Below are 24,374 nucleotides of genomic sequence, written 5' to 3'. Positions count from 1 at the left end.
GAAAAAAACCTTTTATACAGGATTCCTCTTGCCTGCAATGTGGATAAAACGTCAGATATTTTACACATGGAAGACAAGCTGCAATTCTTCAAAGCCATGATTAACAACCTCTGTAGGTAACAAATATGATAAAACTGAGAGGGGGAAAAAATTTACGGGAAGAATGGCATGGTTCAATGGCAACACGTGACGGACATTAGACTTGTAACAAGTTTTGGCATTTTATCAGAGAATTCTCTAAGGGTTCATTTCAGCTTCATTTATATGACAATTAATAATACTCAGGCAATACAAATTAATCAAAAGGGAACTACATTACTGATTTTTTTGGTATACACAAAAGAAAATGTTTTCAGGCTATAAAGTTCTTGAAACAAGTGCACAAGGTATTCATTAGTTCAATAATTGCATATAACATACAAAATGTAAGGTAATATAATATCTGGGTGCGAGGTTAGCCTGTGCGGTCGTAGCTCCTTGAAGCTCTTGGAACAGAGAAGTTTTTCCTGATTTATTAGCTTCAATTGTCATATTAACTTATTTTCTAGAGTAGCTTTATATTCCTAGTTACGATACTTAGTTTAAAGTTTAACTTAGACAGAGATTTTGTAGGTATTACTTAGTATCGGTAACGGTATCAAATCCACGTGTTACAAATTGAACGAGAGGTCTTTTTTTTTTAACCAAATTTAGTCGATTTATTAACCAATTGTTATATCAAATTATCTTCTATAAGTAGATTATAGACCTAGTCAGGATCCTTAGTTTATTCTAAATTGAGATAGCGAGATTTGGAAGCTAATCAATACTTACGAGTCCGTAGAAGTACCGTTCGAGAATTCCCGCCATTTTTACACGATAGCATAAGCTTAGTGTAGTATAGTGCATAATATAATATTGTCAATTAATCAGTAAATCTATTAACCTTGATAAACTTTATTGTCAATTAAATTGTATTTTTAACTCTATATATATAACGACTTAATCGTAACAAATAATTAATACATAACTATAGTGGTACACGTGATACGGAAGTTGTATAAAGGGAACTCGTAGAAAACACTAGATACCGAAAAAAAAAAAAAAAAACAACATAACTGTTTTGGGATATAACTTAAGGATTTAATTTTTGTTTTGAAATTTTATTGAATTAAATCGGAATCATGACTCTGACCAGAGCAGCAAAGCAAAAGGCTCAAGCTAATGGGAGTGCTGTGGTTCAGGGGAGAACTGAGAGGGGCAGTTGCCCTCTGAATCACAGTCTTTTAAAATGCACTGTTTGCTTGATGTTTGCGGAGCAGTCGGGTACGGGACATGATACTGCCAAGGGGGATGTCTTTGTGTGTGCATGATGTAAGGAGTGCAAGGAAATCAGGCGACAACTCAGTGTTGTTATGGGCCATTATGAGAGCTTGAAGGACAGGGTGGATGCCCTCGAAGGAAATAAATTGAGGGGCCCATCAAGCTCTCAGCTGCCCACATCAACGCCAGAGCTTGCACTTGGTCATCAGGCAACACAGAGGCAGCCCCCTAGGCAGAATGCGCTGGTCCCACAGGAACTAGTTGTTGGTGACTCTATTGTCAGGGAAACGGGGAACATGCTTTGTAAAAAGGATAGGTGGAATACGACCAGGGTATGTCTGCCAGGGGCAAAGGTTGATGACGTTGTAGAGCGGATATCATCTTTTAAGAGCACAAAAGGTGATATAGTTGTACACGTTGGCACTAATGATATTAAGAGTAGGAGACCGGTGGAATTACTTAGCAAGTACAGGTCACTGTTGAAAAAAAGCCGTGAATTAGGGTTCAATTTGAAAGTGTCTGCAATTCTGCCCAGACACGATAGGAGGGAGTATATGATGAGAGCCTTGTCGATCAATTCGGCCCTGGAGGGATTGTGCAAGGCTCAAGGGGTAGAATTTTTTTCAGCCTGGACTGTACTTGTTAACAGGAGAGATTGCTTCTACAGGGATGGGATACACTTAAATAGAAAGGGTGCAAGAATTTTTGCTGATGCTGTCGAGGCAGTGTTAGGTGGGTCGGAAAACTGCTAGTTGGGGGGGATACAAGGACTAATAGATTAACAGTAGCCACTGGCAGAGGTGGAAGTGATTCTTGCACTGCTTCTATTGAAATGAGCAGAAGCCTGAAAAACAAGATGCAGGATATTTCAGAGACTGCTGGGAGTCATTGCGGTACAAGTAAACACATGGGTTGTGTTAGGGTAGCTAAGAATAAAAACAGGTGCATGTATACCTGCGTGTACACCAATGCTAGGAGTGTGGTAAATAAATTTGATGAATTTGAGGTATTGCTCAAAACATCAAATGCAGATATTGTTGGGATATCAGAGACGTGGTGTCACACAGATATAAGTAATGCGGAACTGGAATTTGGGGAATACAATGTGTATAGAAAGGATAGACAGGACAGGAGGGGAGGAGGGGTTATGCTATTAGTTAAGACACACATAAAGTCCAAGGAAGTGAAGCCAGTCGACATCGATGGACAGGGCAGTGTCGAGTCAGTTTGGTGTGACATAAGCATAGGGAAATCAAAATTGAGAGTAGGAGTGTGCTATAGGCCTAATGACTCTGATGAGTATAATAAGATATTGTACAGGGAAATAGAGTGGGCCAGTAAATCAGAGAGTCTTATAATGGGGGATTTTAATTTCCCAGATATTGACTGGAATTTGTGGGTTGGTCACTCACACACTAGCAAGGCTTTTGTGGATTTATTGGATGATTGTTTTCTACATCAGAATGTTTGTGAGGCAACAAGAGGGAGCAATACTCTTGATCTGATTATCAGTAGTGATTCTTCATGTATTAAGAATCTGCAGATAAATGAACCACTAGGTGGCAGTGATCACAGTGTGTTGAAGTGGGATTTACTCAAGGAGGTAACTACCATCAGAGGTAAAGGGAAGGGTTTTTGTTTTCGTAAAGGCGACTATGATGGTCTGAGACAGTATTTAAATTCTATACAGTGGGACCAACTGATGATGTTACCAACAGCAAACTCAAAATGGGAAGCATTCAAGGAACTAATTTTGGAGGCTACCAGGCTTTACATACCAACTAAGAAATATTGTTCAAGGTTTAGGCCTAAATGGTTGTCAGATAAACTAATGAGACATGTGGCAGAGAAGAAAAATGCATGGGATAGATACAAATTAATGGGTGACATGGAAGCCTATGATAGATATAAGTTGGCCTGTAACCAAGTCACAAAAGAGATTAGGCAGGCAAAGGCAGACTACGAAAAATCCTTGGCAAAGGATGCAAAGAAAAACAGAAAAGAGTTCTTTACATATTTAAACTCAAGAAGGAAAGGGATGAATCAGATTGGTCCACTGGATATTGATGGTTCAACAGTTGAGGATCCTGCTCAGGTGGCTAACAATCTAAACGAGTATTTTGCATCTACATTCACGCATGAGTTATTCAGGAAGGAGAATGATGTAGGTAAAGTAAACATTGGCAGTGAGCTGGATGATTTTGTAATAACTGAGAGGAAAGTGGAGGAGAGATTGTTGAGGATAAACATAAAAAAGGCACCTGGGGTGGATGGGATCTATCCAGTTATATTAAAGGAGGCAGCAAAGGAAGTAAGCAAACCCCTAGCCATAATTGATGTTACCAACAGCATGATGGTCCTCGAGGTTGTCACAGACATTCTCTCAGATATGCCAGACAAGCTGTTCTTGCTACCTGGGAGTCTAAAACGCTGATGGAAGTGATATTCGGGTGACACTCAAGTCAAAGTGGACCCAATTTCGGCGAAGTCCGGACGGTCTATGACAGTCAAATCCTGTGCTTGCACCTTCACGATGGTGGGACTGTTAGTAATCCTGGGTATAACCTTCATGCACAAGTACATGGTGGGTGACCACTCAGATGTGAACCAACGTAAGCAGGGGTCGAGGTGTGGCGAACCCACCACATGGAGGAACACCGCCCCTCTATGTTACTAGGCAGTACTAGGTGGTAGATGACTCTCATCAACCGGTGAAATACCACCACTTTGCTTATTGGAGGCTTGAAGTGGTGGAACCCATGTTTAGTCTCTAGAGCTAAGTTCCGGCCAACCCTTCCCTATCTCTTCCATCATGCAGTATGATTGATGATTTTTGAGGTTATGATGAATGTCGTGGCGAGATCCAATATTCCTTACATTTCGAGGGTACAGCTCTAAAACGGTGTTCGCAGGCCGGCCGCTAGTTAGTACACCGGACTGAACCTATTGGTAACTCTCTAGGAAGCTTCCGGATCAGCTAGTGTATAATCTTGCTACCTCTATTCTGCCAGATAGTGACTGGAGGGAGTCCGAGTAGTGTGTATGCGGGGAGCATTGTCGAGGCCACGTTATGTCAAGGATCTGGGTATATTCTTACCACATGTACGCCATATCCAAAAATTTCATTACTTCATACAGTATGTCCCACCCACTTTTTCTTACTATTCAATACACCATGAATTGTCAAAATAATAGAGCAAGCTTATCTGCGAAAAGATCTAAACCTCCCAAGGACTTCCTAATTCATTTCACAAATATACGTGGTCTCAATTCTAATCTCAACGATGTCCATTTCCACTTGCAGTCTTCCAAACCCCGTGTACTTTTTCTGACTTATCAGTTGATTCAACTACTGCTCATCTCAGATGTCCAAATTATTTGCTGTATGATTCCTTTCGCCTCAAAGGTGGTACTTGTGCATATGTCCGTTCTGATATTCCCTGTCAGAGACTTGGCAATTTGGAATCTCCTCTCTTTGATCTTCTCTGGCTTAAAATCTCTCTACCTCATTGTGTAAAATTCATCTGTTGTCTCTACCGTTCTCCCAACTCCACTAATCACTTGGAGTTCTTTGACTTCCTCTCTTTGCAACTTGACTTTCTCCAGTCCAACTTTCCTAACAGTGAGGTAATTTTCCTTGGTGATTTTAACGTTCACAACTCCAGCTGGCTTCCGTTTTCTAGTCACACCGACCCAGCAGGTCGAGATGCTGAGGCTTTTTCAATTACTAATGACCTAGCACAGATTGTTCATTTACCTACAAGAATACCGGACAATCCTAATCATACAGCCAATACGCTTGATCTTTTTCTCACAAACAACCCTTCTAAGTACAAGGTTGAAGTGAGAGGTCCTTTAGGCACTTCAGATCACAACTTGGTGATTGCCTCTTCTCCAATGGAACCTTTATCTCATGGCTATTCCCAACCTCGTATTGTTTGGCATTACAAGAATGCAAAATGGGATGATCTGCGAGACTTCTTTTCTTTGGTCTGATTACTGTTTCAAAACTTCTGATGTCAACGTTTGCTCAGATCGTGTCAGTGAAATTATTCTTGCAGGAATGGAATCCTTTATCCCACACTCCACTTTAAAATCTCGTCTTTTATCTAAACCTTGGTTTTCCAATAAATGTGCTAAGGCTGTCCAAGAGAAGAACGTTGCATATCGTAATTGGCTTGTTTCTAATTCTTCAGTTTCATTTTCTGCCTACACCAAAGCTCGCAACAATTGTAAAGCAGTTATTAATCAGTCCAAACTAGAGTTTGAACAGGCTAAGAGTAGAAAACTTGCTTCTTGCCCTAATGGTATCCGAGCATTCTGGTCCCTTGCCAAAGCTATTGGCCGCAACTTTTGCCCATCTCTGCTCCCACCTCTGTCCAAACCAGATGGTTCTGTTGTCACTTCAGCCAAGGATAAAGCTGACCTGCTAGCATCCCATTTTTCTTTGAGCTCATGTATTAATGATCTTGGTAAAACACCTCCCACCATTCCTAACACGCTCCATTCAATGCCTCCTGTGGTCTTCCGTCAAAAGGATATCAGAAGGATTTTGATGAATCTTGATGCTAAGAAAGCTCCAGGTCCTGATGGTATTTCTCCACTTGTTCTCAAAACCTGTGCTCCTGAACTTACTCCTATTCTTTGCCGCCTTTTTTCACTTTCTTATTCCAAAGGTGTTTTTCCTTCTGCTTGGAAATTTGCTCATATCCAGCCAGTTCCTAAAAAGGGTGACAAATCCCTCCCATCCAATTATTGTCCCATTGCAATTACTTCCACTCTTTCTAAAGTAATGGAGAAATCAATTAACTGCCAACTCTTAAACTACCTAGGAACCTTCCGTCTGATCAACGATCGCCAGTATGGATTCCGTCAGTGTCAATCCACTGGTGATATTCTGGCTTATGTTACCCATTTATGGACTAATTCAATGGAAAGGTTCGGTGAAACACAAGTAGTTGCTCTTGACATCTCAAAGGCTTTTGATCGTGTTTGGCATAAAGGTCTTCTAAACAAGCTTTCATCTTATGGTTTGCCAACTGTTTTTAGTAATTGGTTATCCAGTTTTCTCTCTGATCGCTCACTGAGGGTGATGGTAGATGGCTCTCTGTCTTCTAACTTCTCCACTAATGCCGGTGTGCCCCAAGGTTCAATTCTTTCCCCCACTCTTTTCCTCTTGTATATCAATGACCTTCTTCCATTGACTGGAAATCCTATCCATAGTTTTGCCGATGATAGCACATTGCATTCAACTTTCCATTTTGAGAAACCTTGTCCAGCTCAATCAGCTTCAAGTTCTCGAAAATCTGCTGCCAATTCCTTAAATGCCGATCTTCAGGTAATTCTCCAGTGGGGCAAAGACAACTTAGTTGATTTCAACCCTTCTAAAACTCAATTTTGTCTTATATCTCGCAAAAAGGATTCTTCTGCTCCTATGCTTATCTTTAGTGACATTCCGATTTCTAGGCAAAATGATATATCTCTTTTGGGGATTACCCTGACTTCTAATCTCTCTTGGTACAAGCACATTACAAATATTGCTTCCTCTGCATCTAAAAAACTTGGTTTTCTCTTTCGCTCTCGGCGTTACTTTTCTCCCAAACAGCTGCTCACTCTGTATAAATCGCAAATCCGCCCTGCCATGGAATATTGTTCCCACATCTGGGGTGGTGCCCCCAAAACCTCTCTCAGGCTTCTTGATTCCATTCAGAAGAGGGCAGTTAGGTTAATTAATGATTCATCTCTAACAGAGTCTCTCCACTCGCTGTCTCATAGACGCACTGTTTCTGCTGCATGCCTCTTCTACAGATACTTCCATGGGCACTGTTCTTCTGAATTGGCTTCTATAATTCCCGCTCTCTCTTTCAAAACAGTCCAAACACGTGCCGCCACCAGCCAACATCCATTTACTGTCCAACTTCAAACCCACAGAACCAACTTTTCATGTTCCTCATTTATTCATTCAACTGCCGTTTTCTGGAACAACCTTCCTTCATACGTATTTCCTGAAAATTACAATCTACAGAAGTTCAAGTCCAATGTCAACAAATATCTTCTTTCGTCTTTTCAATCTCCAACCCAAGCACGGTACTAAGTACTATAGGTTATAATACTTCTCGTGTTTGGGGTTCTCAAAAAAAAAAAAAAATAAATAAAAAAATAATTATGAGAGCTTCTTTGGACTCAGGGGAGGTACCCATAGACTGGAGATGTGCAAATGTAACCCCAATTCACAAAGGAGGATCAAAGGCTGACACAAGTAATTATAGACCTGTTAGTTTAACTTCTGTTCCAGGTAAATTAATAGAGGCACTGGTTAAAGAAGCACTGCAGGATCATCTAGACAAGAATTCAGTTAAAACTCAGACGCAGCATGGTTTTGTTAAGGGCAGGTCTTGCCTGACCAATTTGATTGGATACTATGATGTAGTCACAAAAGAACTGGATGCAGGGAATAACTTTGATATTATATATTTGGATCTTAGAAAGGCTTTTGATACTGTTGCACATGGAAGACTGCTGCACAAATTGGAGCAGTGTGGCATTGGAGGCAAATTGCTGCTATGGATAAGGGGATGGTTGAGTGGCAGAAGACAGAGTGGTAATCAATGGACACTGCTCAACGTGGACTAATGTTATTAGTGGAGTTCCTCAGGGTTCAGTGTTGGGTCCGTTGTTGTTTTCGGTGTTTATGAATGATATTGATGATGGGATATCAAGTTTAATGTCCAAGTTTGCAGATGATACATAGGTTGGCAGGGTTGTTAAGGACACTACTGACGCTATGCTGCTGCAACAGGATCTCGAAAGGTTGAACAGATGGGCTGAGAGGTGGCAAATGAAGTTTAATATTGACAGATGTAAAGTACTACATATGGGAAACAGTAACTCCAGAGCAACGTATCAACTCTGCGGTACTACACTGACAGTGGTGGAGAATGAAAAGGACCTGGGGGTAATTGTGCAGGCAGATATGAAGTTCTCTGAGCAGTGCAGACGAGCTGCAAGAGTAGCTCATGGTGTCTTGTCAATGATATATAGGAATTTTTCTAGCAGGGATAAGGAGGTGATTATTCCCTTGTATAAGGCAATGGTCAGGCCACACCTAGAGTACTGTATACAGGTCTGGAGGCCTCATTTCAAGAAGGATGTAGAGCTGCTGGAACGGGTACAGAGAAGGGCAACAAGATTGGTGAATGGAACAAAGGGTTGCTCTTATGAAGAAAGGCTTAAGTTTTGCAAATTACAGAGCCTGGAGACTAGGCACCGGCGAGGTGATCTGATAGAGGTGTATAAGGCTTTGAATGGTTTGAGCATGCTCAATGCCAATGGGATTCTTCATCTTGCTCAGAATAATCACCTCAGGGGGCATAAATTCAAATTGAGGAAGGACGGATGTCGGATAGATGTGCGGAAATTTGCCTTTGGCCAGCGGGTGGTTGGTTGGTGGAACCGACTTCCATCACTTGTTGTTGAAGTTGATAGCCTAAACAAATTTGAAGCTCAACTGGACAGGTATTTCGAACGAACGGAGGGGTGAAATGGGAGTGGTGTGTTTTTTTTGGCTGATGCTGAATAAGCTTGCTTTCTTGCATCATATGCCTCTACTAATGCTAATGCTAATATTATATTATTAAACAAATTAAGTAAAATCTATATTTTGTAGTTTTAAAATAAAATAATATAATAAAATAATGTAAAGTGATATTATAGCATCACATGATAATGAAGAATATATTTTATTAATTAAGTTTAAAAGAAAGCATTAAAAAAAATAAATAATAATAATAAAAAAAACCCCTAAAAATAAGTTTGTACACTTGATGGATGTAGTTCTAAGGAGTAGCAAAACATATGGAGAACAGGTGCAGCAAAATGAAATGGTGTCAAATCTCAATTTTAGCCACTAAGTAAAATATGACCTGATTCAAATCAATGTTTTTGGAAGAAAATAGAATACATGCATGTATGCAAACACAGCACAATTCAGTATAACCATTTGTACTGTTGAACAAAATGTATCTGTTATAAGAAACTTTCATGACAATGCGAAAACACTGAAAGAAAAAAAAAAAAAAAAAATCCCAAAATAATAAGTTACATATAAAATAATTATAACGAAACTTACTTATTACATACAATTTTATATTTTTTAAAATAAATTCTGCCTGGGAGGAGGGGGCAAACAAACCCTTGAAACTAGTCTTCCATTTTCAAATTTATACAACTATAATAAGTGCAATTGTCACATGATACAACGTAAATTTCAGCCCTGGCACCTCATCTACCAGCATATTTCACTAAATATGCAACTATATAAATAATCCCTAAAGGCAGACAGACCAAAAACCACTAATTTAAAAGAGGCAATTAAGTAATCAGTTAGTAAATCATTCCAGCACTGCCGGATGCTGAGGATCAAAGATTAAAAAGTATGCATCATATTGTTTAAGAATTTTTTTTATATATATAAATTCATTATAAAGATTATATTTTTTAATAGTGATATGAATTTTTATTGCAATAAACTGATATTTTCATTTCAGTAATATTCAATGAAATGAAACATTTTTACATAAAGATACACAGTAAACTGGAAGGGTATGAGAAGTGATTTTGTTTACTCTGGTATTCACTATACCAGCGTTTCCCAAACTGTGTTCCACGGAACACTAGTGTTCCGTGAGATGTGAACAAGGCGAAAATTTGTAATTAATAATTAAAAAAATAAATAAATTTTGCATATTTGTAGCGTACACCACTTTTGTATCATTATAATTTTTAAAAAAATCCCCCCCCCCCGTTATTAATATACTAGCATAGACTAATAATCAAATAGACCATGGAACACTTTATTTTAGCAGGCTTTGCATAGAGAAGTACGTGTAGAGGTAATGCCATCTATGAAAAAGTAGCAATGTAGTGGGCTAATATGCCATTCGTATGTGATAATGACCATGGATTTGTGGTTGAAAAAAAGGGAACTTTAAAACGAGAAGCAAGTACTTCTAGTACTGAAACTGTGCCCAATGAAAACGAACACAATATTGTCACACTTCAAAGTGAGGATGAGCAATCATAGCCCTTTGTTCCCCAAAAATCATAAGTTAAAAAACAGGAAACAAATAATAAAATACCAAAACAAAAGTAATGACAGTTATTTGAATTTCGGCTTTACATGTGTTGGAAATAAAGACGCTCCTGATGCACAGTGCATCGTATGTAATAAAATATTAGCAAAAGATCTTTGGCTCCCGCTAAACTTGTGTTTCGTAAGTGTTCTGTAAATAAACTGTGAGATGAAAAGTGTTCTGTGACTAAAGAAGTTTGGGAAACGCTGCACTATACCAATGTTTTACTATAATATATTATACTTATTAATGCTACTGTTTGTTATATTTAGAGAATTTTACATGATCATTAAGTTAAATGATGATAATGCAAGGAGAGAATGTTTTATTGTCTACTAATGTAATTTCCTGCTTCAAGTATTATATACATTTTAATATTTATTTATTTATTAGCATTTTTATTTTTTTAATCTACCAGCAACTGGCAGTTACTCAGGCTTCATAGGTGCCAGATGAATTTTAAACAACCTACACAGTAAAAGGCCAATCAACACATCATACATGCAACTGGAATTTGGTTGCACAGCATTCTGTCTCTGCATGGGGGCACAAAGTCTATCACTTCAATCCCAAAAATCTTAAGTTCATTCCAGATGAAGACATGCATATTGCTGCTGTTGTTAAGCTATAGGAGCATCACTAAATTAGACCATACTGGTTCATCATATATTATGCCTGTACAAGCATGCGTTCATGGGCTGAAAAGCACAGAATAATTCTAGGAGAAGATGCACTCTCTTCACTAGAGATTAGCTATGGCACCAATTAAAGAGAATTTTACAAATGGAAAGTGGCATATGGAATGAACTATAGCAGTATTTCTTAACCTATTTGAGCCATGACCCATATTATGGTAATAGTTTTGGTTTCGTGACCCAAGCAAAGATTAATAAAATAACACATGCAGATAACAATTAAATAAATTTTATATTTTAATAATACAAAATACATTAAGGACAATAAAATACATGAGCGTCAATCTAGTAGTTGAATGATCAATCTTGCGGCCATGCACGCATCACATCTTATCTATTAAATTATCTCTAATATCATTATTCTGTTAGAATCTGTATATTGCTGATGAAGGGGTCCATTTTATCCTGAATGCTACATTTTGTTATTAAATATATTACTGGATATATATACAATATTAATCTCCTTAATCAATGGAATCCAGTACAACAGGTCCATTTGTATTTATATGTTCTTTTTATGGCCACAACATATACAGTACTTGTGTTGAGCTACAGACGACCATCTCATTAGCACAAAACAGACAACGTTTGCGCTTTGGGCATACATGCAAATCCAACCGCATTATTTCTAAAGGCTTCCGTTATAAGACTCCCTTTAACAACATTTGCATGGATCGTGCATGTTTCAACTTCAGCCTGCAAACACTGAAATTGTGGATTAGTCATCTTCACACCGAAATACAGAGAGCCGGCTTTAACAAATCAAGACTCTTACAGGAACTAAGAGGTAGGATCTCACCAATGGTATTTTCTAACCTAATTCATACTCTTTGTAGCCAAGCTAACCGTATTTCTGATGCTTACCGTTTGCAACAACAACGGAAGTTTGTGAATTTAAGTATAGAAGTCACTCCAATAATGCTTAATTCATTTTGAATTTGAGCAGCAAGTAATTAACATCTGAGCAGCTCAATGCTCTAACCTCTGGTATGAAGTTCGCTGTCTTACCGTCAAGGCCACCGATCAAACAGCTGGCCATGGGAGTAGAGGCAGGCATAGCCAACCTCCCTGAAGAAGCTGCTAATGAGATCCGCTTCAAAGCGGCCTCATCATCTGACGCACACGGCCAGTCTGTTCCAACTTCAACCATCGGCAGCATGCTGCTCTTTCCTCCATCGGAAAGGACAACACCATCGTCTTACTCCCCGCAGACAAAGGGCACCACACTGTCATATTAGATTGGTCAAAGTATCTGGAGAAAGCTCTCGTCCTTCTACAGGACCCCAATGTCTATGAACCTGTGACCAATCCACCCATCAAAGTCTTGGGATGCCTAGAATCAAGCATCACCAAACTAGTTTCCACATGGTTCAAATCTGGGAAAATTTCAGGATAGATTCTGTTGCTACTGCATGCCACTGGCTGCCAACTACCACAGTTTTATGGCCTACCTAAGATTCATAAGCCAGACATTCCTCTCCAGCCACTGTGTCCTGCTGCAATGCACCTATACATTAGCTGTCTAAGTACATTTCGCGACTCCTTACACTTCTAGTGGGAAATACGGCCCATACTGTCACTAACAGCAGCGAGCTCATTCACCTAATTAAAGAACTTTCAATCCCTGGCAGCGAGATTATGGCATCGTTCGATGTCATGTCCCTGTTTACATTGATTCCAGTCCAACATGCTGTAAACTGCACCAAGCAACTTCTGGAGAACAACTCAGATCAACCAGTGATTTGTTTACTAACGTGCACCAAGCAGAACATCATTATCCACAGAGGACATCTGTACTGCCCTCAACCTATGCTTGTCAGGCAGCATCATTACCTTTGCGGATTCCCTGTACAAGCAAGTGCACAGTACTGCTATGGGTGATCCTGTTAGCTACATTGTGGCCAACATTGCCATGGAGGAACAGATATTCCTGAGCCCACATGTACCTATTGCAGTCTGGTGCAGATATGTCGATGACACCTTCACAGTTATCCCATGTGGTTCAGAGGCAACACTACTGGAGTACCTCAATTCTTTATCGGTATTCATCCAGTTGACTTTAGAATTAGAAGTAGATGGGTCCTTCCATTCTTAGATGTTCTGGTAAAGCGGGCAGGTCCACGCACAGAGACCTCATTAAACTGTAAGCCAATGTGCTGCGGGCAGTTTGCCAACTACAGATTGGGACACATGCCTAGCCATCTTTCTCTCTCTCTCTCTCTCAAGAGCACTGTCCGCACTCTATTGTCCCGAGCTTGGAGTCATTCCAGCCCAGATGAGGAAGCTAGACGCACCAAGATTTCCAGAGCGAAAACTGACCTGGTCGATTGTGGTTATCCAACCCACATATTAGACAAGTGCTTGCCACAAGCGCAAGAGCTCTTAATCCACCCGAGACCATCATCACTACGTGACAATATGCGTAGTGCCTATATTCCCTACTATTGAACTGTGTCGATAGTAGGGGCAGGTCGAACCAGATTTCGAAAATCCTCCGGGAATATCACATAAAATGGGTACAACTACCTGGTAGGAGTTTATTCCTGGTTTCTAACATGAAAACTCTGGTTGGCCCTCTTTTGCGTAGCAGAGTGGTATGCTGCGTAACTTGCAAAGATTTTGGCAGTTGCTACATAGGAGAGAGCTCAAGACACCTTCAAGACTGCCTTGCGGGGCATAACAGATCAATTCGCCTTGGTGACACTGACCACTCTGCAATCGTGGAACATTTCTGGTCGACCCACCATGACCTTAACCCTAAACATGATTACGAAGTGATAGACCAATCCCAGCATTTCCGCCACCGCCTCTGGCTAGAGTCGGTCAACATATCATGCAATTCAAGAACCATGAATCGCTGCAAGGGCACGAGGCTACACCCTATCTTGGAAACAACTATCTTGAAGCTGGATAAATGCTGGCAGCAGACCCACAGAAGTTTGTGCACCAACAATGAGCATCAATCTAGTAGTTAAATGATCAATCTCACGCCCATGCATGCATCACAGAGTGCACAACTCTGTATCAATTAAATTTTGTCTCTAACATTATTATTCCATTAGAATCTGTATATTGCTGATGAAGGGGGTCCATTTTACCCTGAAAGCTACATTTTGTTATTAAATATATTACTGGATATATACAATATTAATCTCCTTAATCGATGGAATCCAGTATAACAGGCCCATTTGTATTTATTTACAAAATACATTACTTATATTGGTAACAACATTAAATCTTATTAATGTGAACCTTGGCTTTGAATAAGTTTTGAAAACTCATCAAATCTTGGTGTTATATTAGATAGGCTGCACCTTAGGTCATCTTCAGGCTGCAGTCTGTTTTGCAATTTGGTTTTTATTATAGTTAGAAACCCTGACTCACACATGTACGTTGTTGCAAAGGGCAGTAGTACTTTCAGTGATTTGTTTACTAACGTCGGCTTTTCGCTTTTTAATTTCAACCAGAATGCACACAAAGAGACTCAGTGCCTTTGTTAAAAGTGTAGCAAAGTGCCTCGTCACTTTGTATTTCAACGAGTTGCACTTGTAGGTTATTAATATTGAAAAAATCTTCATGCAAGTCATTTAATTTAAAATTAAATGGCATCCGTACCCAATTATATTTGAAGATATCTCCTTCGGGAATATACCGATCAAATTCTACTACTAGGTTTTCTAAACGTCCGATGATAATTTCTTGTATGTCAGGGTCAGCGAAATTAATGTTTTTACCTTCAATAAGTTGATTAAGGCAAGTTTCTTTTCTTCCATAATTTTAGTTTACCTTCGAAGCATGTTATCTTTTCGGCTATTCAATAAGAGTGTGATTGAGCCCTCGTGTAGATGTATTTAAGTTGTTAATTTCAGAAAAAATATATCTGAAAGATAAGCTGCTTGAAGAATCCATTTTGAATCAGAGAATCTTGATACCAGAGGGTGATTTTTCTCGGTCAAAAAATTTCGACCTCATTGTGTAATGATAAAACTCGCTGAAGCACTTTTCCGCAAGACAGCCATCTGACTTAAGAGTAATATAGCAAATGTTCATATTCAGAACCGAAATCGGAACACATCTGGTTAAAAATTCGACAATTGAGAGCCCTCGATTTAATAAAAGTGACCACCTGAATTATTTCATTTAACACAGTGCACAACTCAGGTGACAAATTTCTTGAAGCAAGATTTTGTCTATGTAGGAAGCAGTGAAAAGTTTTAACCTGTGGATTAACTTCTTTTACTCTTGCACAAAAGCCTTGCCTAGCATTGTCGGTGCATACACTGAAGCACTGTTTCCAATTCAATTCTTCTTCCTTGAAAAAAGAATCTACCATTTGAAAAATATCTTCTCCTGTTGTAGTGGTCATTGGTCTGCAAAATATGATGTCTTCTTCCATATCTTTTACACCTGGGTATCATACACAAACCATGGGTTGAGCATCGTTCGATTCATCAAGCTGAATACTAAATATACAACTAATTTTTATAACTGCAATTAGTTGTTTAATTTCTTTCGGCATGTCTATGATGCGTGCACAAATTGTATCATTTGAATCATTGTATCATTCGGGAATTTTCACAATTTCATCTCCGCAGGTAATATGCACCATATCGATAGCAGCTGGTTTTATAAGATTTTCGCCAATGGTATGAGACTTCTGCTTTGCAATCCACCATGCAACATAAGAAGCCAACGTAGCTTGTCGAGCAGAATATACAATACTGTTATTTGGAGCATCCAAATGCAGTCTTTTGATCTGTTCTTCTTTTCTTTCAAAAAAAAAAAAAAAAAAAAAAAACCAGCATTCTTTACCAGTAAACAAACGTTTTGTGTTTCATTTCAAAATGTCTTTTAAGTTTATTTAGCTTCAATGATTCATTACTTAATACTTCACAACATAATACACACTGTGATTTGTCTACTCCGCGATCATCCTAGCTCTAAAAATGCTTCTCTGTACAGGTGACCCCTGCATAACGCTGATAATTTGTTCCTGAAAAACAGAGCGTTAAGAGAGTGCCATATTCCCGTAATGTAACATATGTATTTGTGAGTTGCAGTGTATGCCATAGCAGAGCAATATGGCCTTAGTTGCTAATGCTCCTAAAAACCAAATAAGAAACAAACATATGCCATAGGATATTTCCTAGTCAATAACAAACGGTAGTGAAAAGACACACAAATGTTGGTCAAAATATTTAATATTAAAAATTTGTACACATAAAATATTCTCCATTACATACGTATATAATTATGTGGTAAGTAACTACATTACATATCAAAATTAAACTTAAAATCATGAATTTATTAATCCGATGGCCCTGGACTGTCGAGTTTTCGTAACTTTGGCCGTCTTCCTAGTAAACTAAAAGGGGGTTTTACTTTAAAATTCCCACAGCTTTACCACTCAACAAAAAAGTCAACTGATCCTTCAGCGCTTTTAAAGCCTGGCATGGTTTTTTTTTTTTTTTTTTTTGATATGAAACTTCTTTTAGGCATTCTTTTCCAAAAAAGTCCTGTTTAATCTAATTCTTGATCTGCACTTGCAGCTTCTCCCTGAATTTTAAATCTATCTTACCAGCCCTTACTAGCTTTAAATGGTTGCACTTTTTTTTTCTTTTTTTTTTTTAAAGGTGAGCTTTCTTCAGACCATCATATAGGCTAATCGCTTTTTCTTTAATAATATTTAACTCAACAGAATTGTGCGTTGGTTATTATCCTCAATAAAATTATTTAAAAGTCTCTATTTCAATTATAATAGTTGGCCTAGTTGCTTGCAGTAGAACAGCTGTCTTTCCTGCTGCTAAAATTAATTCTTTATAATTTTTCTTAGAGTTGAACCTGCCAGTCCTAAATTATTGCACATCCACTTGTCATTGAACGGAATCGATTCGGTTCAAAATGTATAATTTAATTTTCAAATTAAATCTTTTTCTTACCTTAATAAGCTTTGTACCGCGTCCAGACGTTGTTCCTTTTTAATTCTTATCTGCCATTATTAATCTTCGAAAATGTGACTGCGCTGCATTAATTATGATACAATGTTCGAGTAAACTGTCCATTATTGACGATGTCTAACACTGTACCAAGTTATTGACTACACTTCGGATAAATGCATATAACACAAATATTACAAGCAATATATGTACTTGATCATTGTTTAATTAAAACGTTGATCGTAACAAGTTACCATAGTGCAATTAAATTAGTGTGGGAGAAAATTTCGCAAGTTAGCGTGGGAAACTTTGCTATTCATTTTCAAGCTGTCGACTACATCTATGGAACACTTTCGTTGAACATGCCAAAAATTCAATCTATACGCAGGTAAAAGAGCATTATAGTAAGTTGTGACAGCATTAGAGTGCGATATGGGTTATAAAATAAAAACAGCGTTATAGTGAATCAGCGTAGAGCGAACCGCGTTATGAGGGCCTGCTGTATTCATGTTTTGGAATTATGGGTAGATTAAATTTTAGGAATCTATATGTATACAAAAATAATGCTAACACTTGTATAAAAGAACATCAACGTAATACTGCAAGAAATTATTTCAGCTCTGCATGGCGCGGTATGGTAACGCGTTGACTGAGTTTGCGGCTCAGTTCTCGACATAAACACAAACCAGTTTATATCCGGCTTGTATTTATAATAAGTTTCAGCGAATTCTGAATACTGAGAAGCTGTTACTTTCGACACGCAATGGCTCAGAAAGGTTTTTAAAATGATTTTTGTACATTTGTAACGTACCTTATGTTATTAGGCAAAAATATTGTTATTGTTGAAAATATTTCACGACCCACTCAATATGCCAACCGACCTAGTTCGTGGTTAAGAAACCACGAACTATAGTGTTATGAGATTGTGCAAGGTGCTACTGCCTTGCAAGACAGCAATCTCCTTAGGGCGATATGAATGTGGAACAAAACTTTAAAAATATCCTACACACTGAATGCACGCATATATATATATATATCTTAAACTCTAGAACTGAGAGGTATTCTGCTGTTTCCATATCTTTACAATGTAACTGATAAATTTTAAGTCTGAAAATGGACAGAAGGCACTGCTAGCATATCCTACACTTGTTTGCAAACAATGATTAGACACAGTTTTGATTTAAACCACTAACTACTATGATGGAAATTTTTACAAGGCAGTCAGTTTTTCCCAAGCTTGAGTAGCTCAGTTAAGACTTCTGAAGAATGGAAAAAAATCAACATTGCACATATCTAGCATCCACCCCAAATTAGTTGTGGTTTTCAATCACAAAGGCTGATGTCAGATAATGGCAGAGCCTAAGCAAACAATCAACCAAGAAGAAATTCCCAGTATCAGCAACAACTAACAATCAATAGTCTTATTACTATTCTTAACATTACTCATGGTCGTGTTTAAACCTAGAAATAATTTTGGTAGATTACATAAGGCTTTTGAATATTTAAAATAACTTAACTGATCTATGGTTTGTCACAAAAAAAAAAAAAAAATAAATAAATAAATATATATATATATATATATATATATATATAATTACAAAATATAATATAATGTGAAACTTCCCTTTAACGGACAGCCATGGGGAACGAGAATGTGTCCGTTAGAGAGAAGTGTCCACTAACAAAAAGTTTGAGGGAGAAAAAAAAAAAAAAGAAAGAAAGAAAAATCGTTAAACGTTTAATGTAAAATTAAATTAAAATATATACAGATTTTGAACAATATTTTTGTAAATAATATGCAATTACATACACAAGAGAAAGAAAAATCGTTAAACGTTTAATGTAAAATTAAATTAAATTATGTACATACAATTGTTCTATGCATATTATGTCTTTATCTTAAGAAAAATACATACAGTAATCACTTATTTTCTTCTGCACCTTCTTCCGGCTGATAATTTTGTTTTCAACATTTGTTTGGAGTGAAGAAACCATCGAAATTCCTTCAGTATCTTCTTCAGCGGCGAAAAACATTTTTAAACGATTGATTTGTATGAGCGCTTCTTCTATTTTCCTCGGTGGTTTGTCGTTAATATGTTCTTCGACAGAATGACCTCCTTCAATTTCTTCATCCTCATGAGGAACTTCCTGAAAAATATCGATGATAATGTCGTTGATATCTAGAGAACCATCTTCTGTAGTGAGGTTAGAGTCTATATCTTTGTAGCCAGGGTCACTTGTAGCAGAAGTATCGTACATTATCAATAGATGTTGAAGTTCTTGTTCTTCTTGGTGCTCCACATTGCTGTTCACAACTTCAATTTTTGCGTTTGAGAAGCCAGACTTTACAAAACAGTTCACGACAGTTTGTTTTTTAATTGCGTTTACTGAAGAGGAAATCCATTGAATTGCATCTAAGATGTTGAGTTTCTTTGCAAGGTCACTCGCACATGTTACATCGTTCATGTTTGCAATGAGATGTCTTAAAACATGTTTTAAGTTTAAATTTTTTTTTATTATCCCTTGATCCAAGGGCTGACACTCTGCAGATGTGTTTGGTGGCAGAAAAACGATTTGAATGTTGGACAATTCAATGTGCGGGTGAGATGCAGCATTATTCATGAAAAGAATAATTTTTCTGTTTTGACGAATCATGTTTTGGTTAAAGTGACTTATCCATTCACTCATGATATCTCGTGTCATCCACGCTTTTTTATTAGATTTCCAGTCAACATTCAAAAGATTCAACTTTATGCCCTTGAAACAACGAGGATTTTGTGATTTTCCTATAACAAGAGGTTGTTCAAAGTCTCCCAGCATATTTGTACACAATAGTACAGTCAAGCGTTCCTTAGAAATTTTTCGCGCCCTGGCACTTTTCGTTTTTTTTAGACTCATTGTTTTTTCAGGAAGAACTTTAAAAAACAACCCTGTTTCGTCATAGTTGTAAATATCCTTAGCTTAAAAATCACGACATAAATCTTACAATTTGACAGTCCACTCTGTTACAACCCCAGTATCAACAGATCCACCTTCACCACTTACGGTTTTCCAAGAAATTTTATGCCGAGTTTTGAACTTGTCTAGCCATCCCACAGAAGCATTGAACTCATTTACTCCCATAGATTTCGCAACCTCCAAAGCCTAATAATAGGCCCATTAATGGGAATTTTTTTTAGCATGCGCGCGACAAAACCACTCATACGTAACATTGTCAATTTGAAGTCCAACAGTTTTCGGGAATGATTTTTGAACCTGATCATTTAAGTGTTGCCAAAATTGTATGAGCAGTTCATTTTTTTTCCTTTAGGATGTCACTTACCTGCGTCTTCCCGATTTTGAATTTTGTAGCAAGATTGCTAACACTATTTTTTTGCCGATCATACGCATTAATGAGTTAGACTTTATCTTTTAAAGTTAAATGTTTACGAGAAGACATTGTGTACTTCACACGACACTGAACAAAACTGAAAACTGAAACTCAAAAAACGAAAGGCCGACAAAATATATATATTTTGTAACATTAAGTCATCCCCATTCCAACAGCAAATAACTGCAGAATGAAAATACCCACAACCCCAGTAACAATATTTTACATAATTTATAACAACTGTTTTAGTTTTACAAAATCATAATTACCAGACAAACTTCACATTCTCCACAATCTTCTTTTTGTCGACAGCCAGAACACATGCCACAACCATCAGGTTTCATCTTTGATTGGGAAGTTTTCTTTTTCAAATGTTGTTGTAATTTCTGATTGTATAAATTTTGCTGTTGTTTTAGTCGTCGATTCTGTTTGATCTGCTGTAATTGCTTCCGTTTAATTTGCTGAAGCTGCTTCTGTTTCATCTGTTGCTGAACTAATCTTTTCTATATTTAAAAAAAAAAAAAAAAAAAGCTTGCATTTAAACAATTTTAAATAGCACTTTAAAAGAAAAATCAAAGCCCATATATATAACCAGCAGAACACCCATCCAATATTTTACATAATATTTTGTGGCAGCACTGTTGCCACAACTTTTACAAGCACCCACCAAATCAACTTCATCCATATGATATTTGCACACTGAAGGTACAGTCAGTCCTCATATAACACGTGTTTACACTACACGAATTCGATCATACACGATTTATAAATAGGGGAATGATATCATATATAACACAAATCGAATTCGCTTATGCACGATTCGCCTTTGTGTTTACAAGAAATGGCAGTCGAACGCGGAATCACCCCAACTGAACGCAACACGATAGGAATGAAGAGAAGAATCTGAAAATGTATTTGTTTTTTTTTTTATATCCATGAAGGGGGAAACATATTTCACCATAATAAGGTAAAAACCCTCAAAATTCCAGCTAACGGTATTATCGCAAATGCAACTAGATTGAGTTTACTACCAGTTTATAACAGATTCCACTAGCAGAAATGCAACTGGAAATTGTTTTTGTTTTATGGTAGTAACCCCCAGAAATGTGCTTTAGTAAAATGTGAGGTGTTAATAGTTTATCTCTGCCTTTACGGTGTTGTTTATTCAGTTGCTACACGCACGCACACAGCTTTGTTTATGTGTATCAAGCTTGCCTCCTCATTTTGTAATTGTGCTTGATTTCCTAAAAATGAGTAAAATACTTAAAAGGTGTGAATGGGAAGCGTCCTAGTGAAGACAATGCAGATTCAGAGAGAAAAAGAAAAGTAATATCAATAAACAGAGGCGGACTGGATCAAAAATTCTTACCCGGGAAAATTTGTAGGGGCCTCATACTATGGTTTATGGCCAAAATCACACCGGCCTCCGGTAAGGCTTATGACCAGTCCGCCTCTGTCGATAGAGAAAAAATATGAAATCGTTGAAAGCTTTAAGTGAAAGGAAAGACCATGTGATATTGCACGTGCTACAGGCCTAAATGAGGCAACGCCGAGAATTAGAAAGATGCATAAAAACAACTTTCATAGCAGAAACAACTCAAAGTGTTAGTTAGTTATTTGGTTTTTAGGAGCATTAGCAACTAAGGCCATATTGCTCCGGGATATGCGGTGGTCATTCCCTGACCTTTCCGCATCCTCCGTATTTGGTGGTGACAGGCTCGAACCCCGGTCTAATCAAGAAGCGTGTGCTACGCACTGCTGCTCCTTCCCACCTGGCTACGGAGGCAGCACCAAAGTGTAATTAAAATCCATTAGATCAAGAGACAAAAAAAAAATGGAAGAGATGGAACGGCTGCCATCTGTTTTGATAGAAAATCAAACAAAAAACAAGTTTGCTTATGACAGAAGCAAAATCATTAGCAATATTTTATTACGATAATTTATTGTGTTTGGTAATGTTTTGGTTACAAATGCGTGTTCAATCTTGGGTGGTCGGCACCTAACCCTATTTTTCCCATAGGGCCTGTTGCTTATATTGCTCGAGGGTTTCTAGGAACACAACTATCGTGCTATACGAGGACTGACTGTATCTCAATTTTTTTTGCTGCATATTATATTTTTATTAATGTTTATTATTACAAGTATGACGGAACCACAACTATAAGAAGTATTTAGTGCACCTTTAATTTAATAACATTAAATATAGGAAATTTAGTGAAATAATGAGTAATAAAAAACTTACAGACAAAAACTTACAGCAAGTGCTTAAACTTATGCAATAATGTAATTTATTGTAGCAGTAGAAACGATCCAGCTGACCTCTAAATTATCTCAAGCTGTCAGCCTCAACTAACAAATTATTCCAAAAATCAGCAACTCTATGGCTAAAAGAAAACTTACAATCCAGTTTAGATTTCTTCTGTAGTGTTAATTTATGGTCTCTAATTTTGGAACCATTTATAAGAGTGAAAATTTTACCTTTATCCATTTTATTACCTCCTCTTAGAGCCTTATTTCCAATCAGGTCCACATATTTGAAGCCTATACAGGTGGATCTCATCAAGTGGGTCACTCTTCTTTACACAATTTCTCGATAAATTTTCAATACAGCACAGTGGATCCTAATTGTCACTTATCTACATTGCACAAAAAAACTTCACATCCACCGATAATGTTATCCTCAAATCCCTTTCTTCATTTACCTTTTTAATTCGACCCCATCAACCGTTACTTTGTGTTTGCTATTCCAAGTGTAAGACCTCGCATTTTTTTTGCACTGAAACAGAGCTGATGCTTTCTGACCATCTTGAAGCCTAAGTCATCCTGAAGAAGCACTGCTTGGTACTGATCATTAACTAATCTTCCAATCTTGATAAAGCTGTCATAGCAGAGCAGAGCAGTCAGGTGTGAGGATGTATAAGTACATGTGCCTCGAGTGACCGCGGTTCAAGCCTGTGACTGCTAAATATGATGCTGTTTCTTGTATTCTCTCTATCTTGTGAACTCTGAACATGTGGTCATCTCAGAGTATAAACAGAAAATTTATTTATTATTTATCTGGATTTTGGCATGACATCCTTTATTCCTAGTGTCAAAGTCATTTAAGAAAATCAGAAAAAAAACACAGTGGTACCAGTATTGATCCTTAGAATGGCCCAATCTGAAGATTAACCATTAATCACAACCCCCTGTCTCCTGGATTTGTCTAATCCTGCCGTGACCTTGCAATCCATCTTGGAATCTTACAAGTGATCCTAACATATTCCAGCTTTTACAGTAACTTCTCATGAGAGACATAAGATATTAATATATAGTCAAATACTTTGCTGAAATCTAAATAAACAATGTGAAAATTACTGTAACTGCTATTAGTGGAGTCCCCCAGGTTCGGTGTTGGACCCACTGTTGTTTTGTATATTTATCAATGATATTGATGAAGGTATATCAGGCTTAATGTTGAAGTTTGCAGATGATACAAAGGTTGGCAGGGTTGTTCATGACAGTAATGGCAGTGTGCTACTGCAACAGAATCTAGAAAATTTGGGCAGATGGGCTGAAAAGTGGCAACATAAGTTTAACATTGACAAATGCAAAGTGTAGAAGTAACCCTAGAGAAATGTACCAACTGTGTGGTACTACACTTAGGGTGGTAGAAAATGAAAAAGACCTGGGAGTATATGTGCAGTCAGGCAGCCAGAGCAGGTCATGGGGTATTGCCAATGATATACAGGAATTTTGCTAGAAGGGAAAAGGAGGCGATTATCCCTTTGTATAAGACAATGGTCAGACCACGCCTTAAGTACTGCATACAGGTCTGGAGGCCTCATTTTAGGAAGGATGTAGAGTTGCTATAACGGGTACAAAGATGGGCAACAAGATTGGTGAGGGGAACGAAGGGGTCCTCTTACCAAGAATGGCGCAAGTTCTGCAAATTGCAGCA

At 37.8% G+C, this 24,374-nt stretch overlaps 1 protein-coding gene across 4 annotated transcripts in view; it reads right to left on the bottom strand.

Annotated features, from left to right (window-relative positions):
* Positions 1-24,374, bottom strand: part of LOC150090684 (uncharacterized) — a 306,488-nt gene that overhangs the window by 180,471 nt on the left and 101,643 nt on the right. For all 4 annotated transcript variants that reach the window (XM_090372249.1, XM_090372256.1, XM_090372243.1 and 1 more), the window contains one exon: positions 20,704-20,937. In XM_090372249.1, coding sequence (XP_090228375.1) covers positions 20,704-20,937 — 234 coding nt within the window. The remainder of the gene's footprint in view (positions 1-20,703; positions 20,938-24,374) is intronic.

The sequence above is a fragment of the Mastigoproctus giganteus genome, chromosome 1 (genome assembly GCF_048544385.1).
Source record: "Mastigoproctus giganteus isolate SK-2022 chromosome 1, ASM4854438v1, whole genome shotgun sequence".
Lineage (NCBI taxonomy): Eukaryota > Metazoa > Arthropoda > Arachnida > Uropygi > Thelyphonidae > Mastigoproctus > Mastigoproctus giganteus.
The sequence above is the reverse complement of the archived record's forward strand: the minus strand, read 5'-3'. Positions and strand labels throughout refer to the sequence as shown.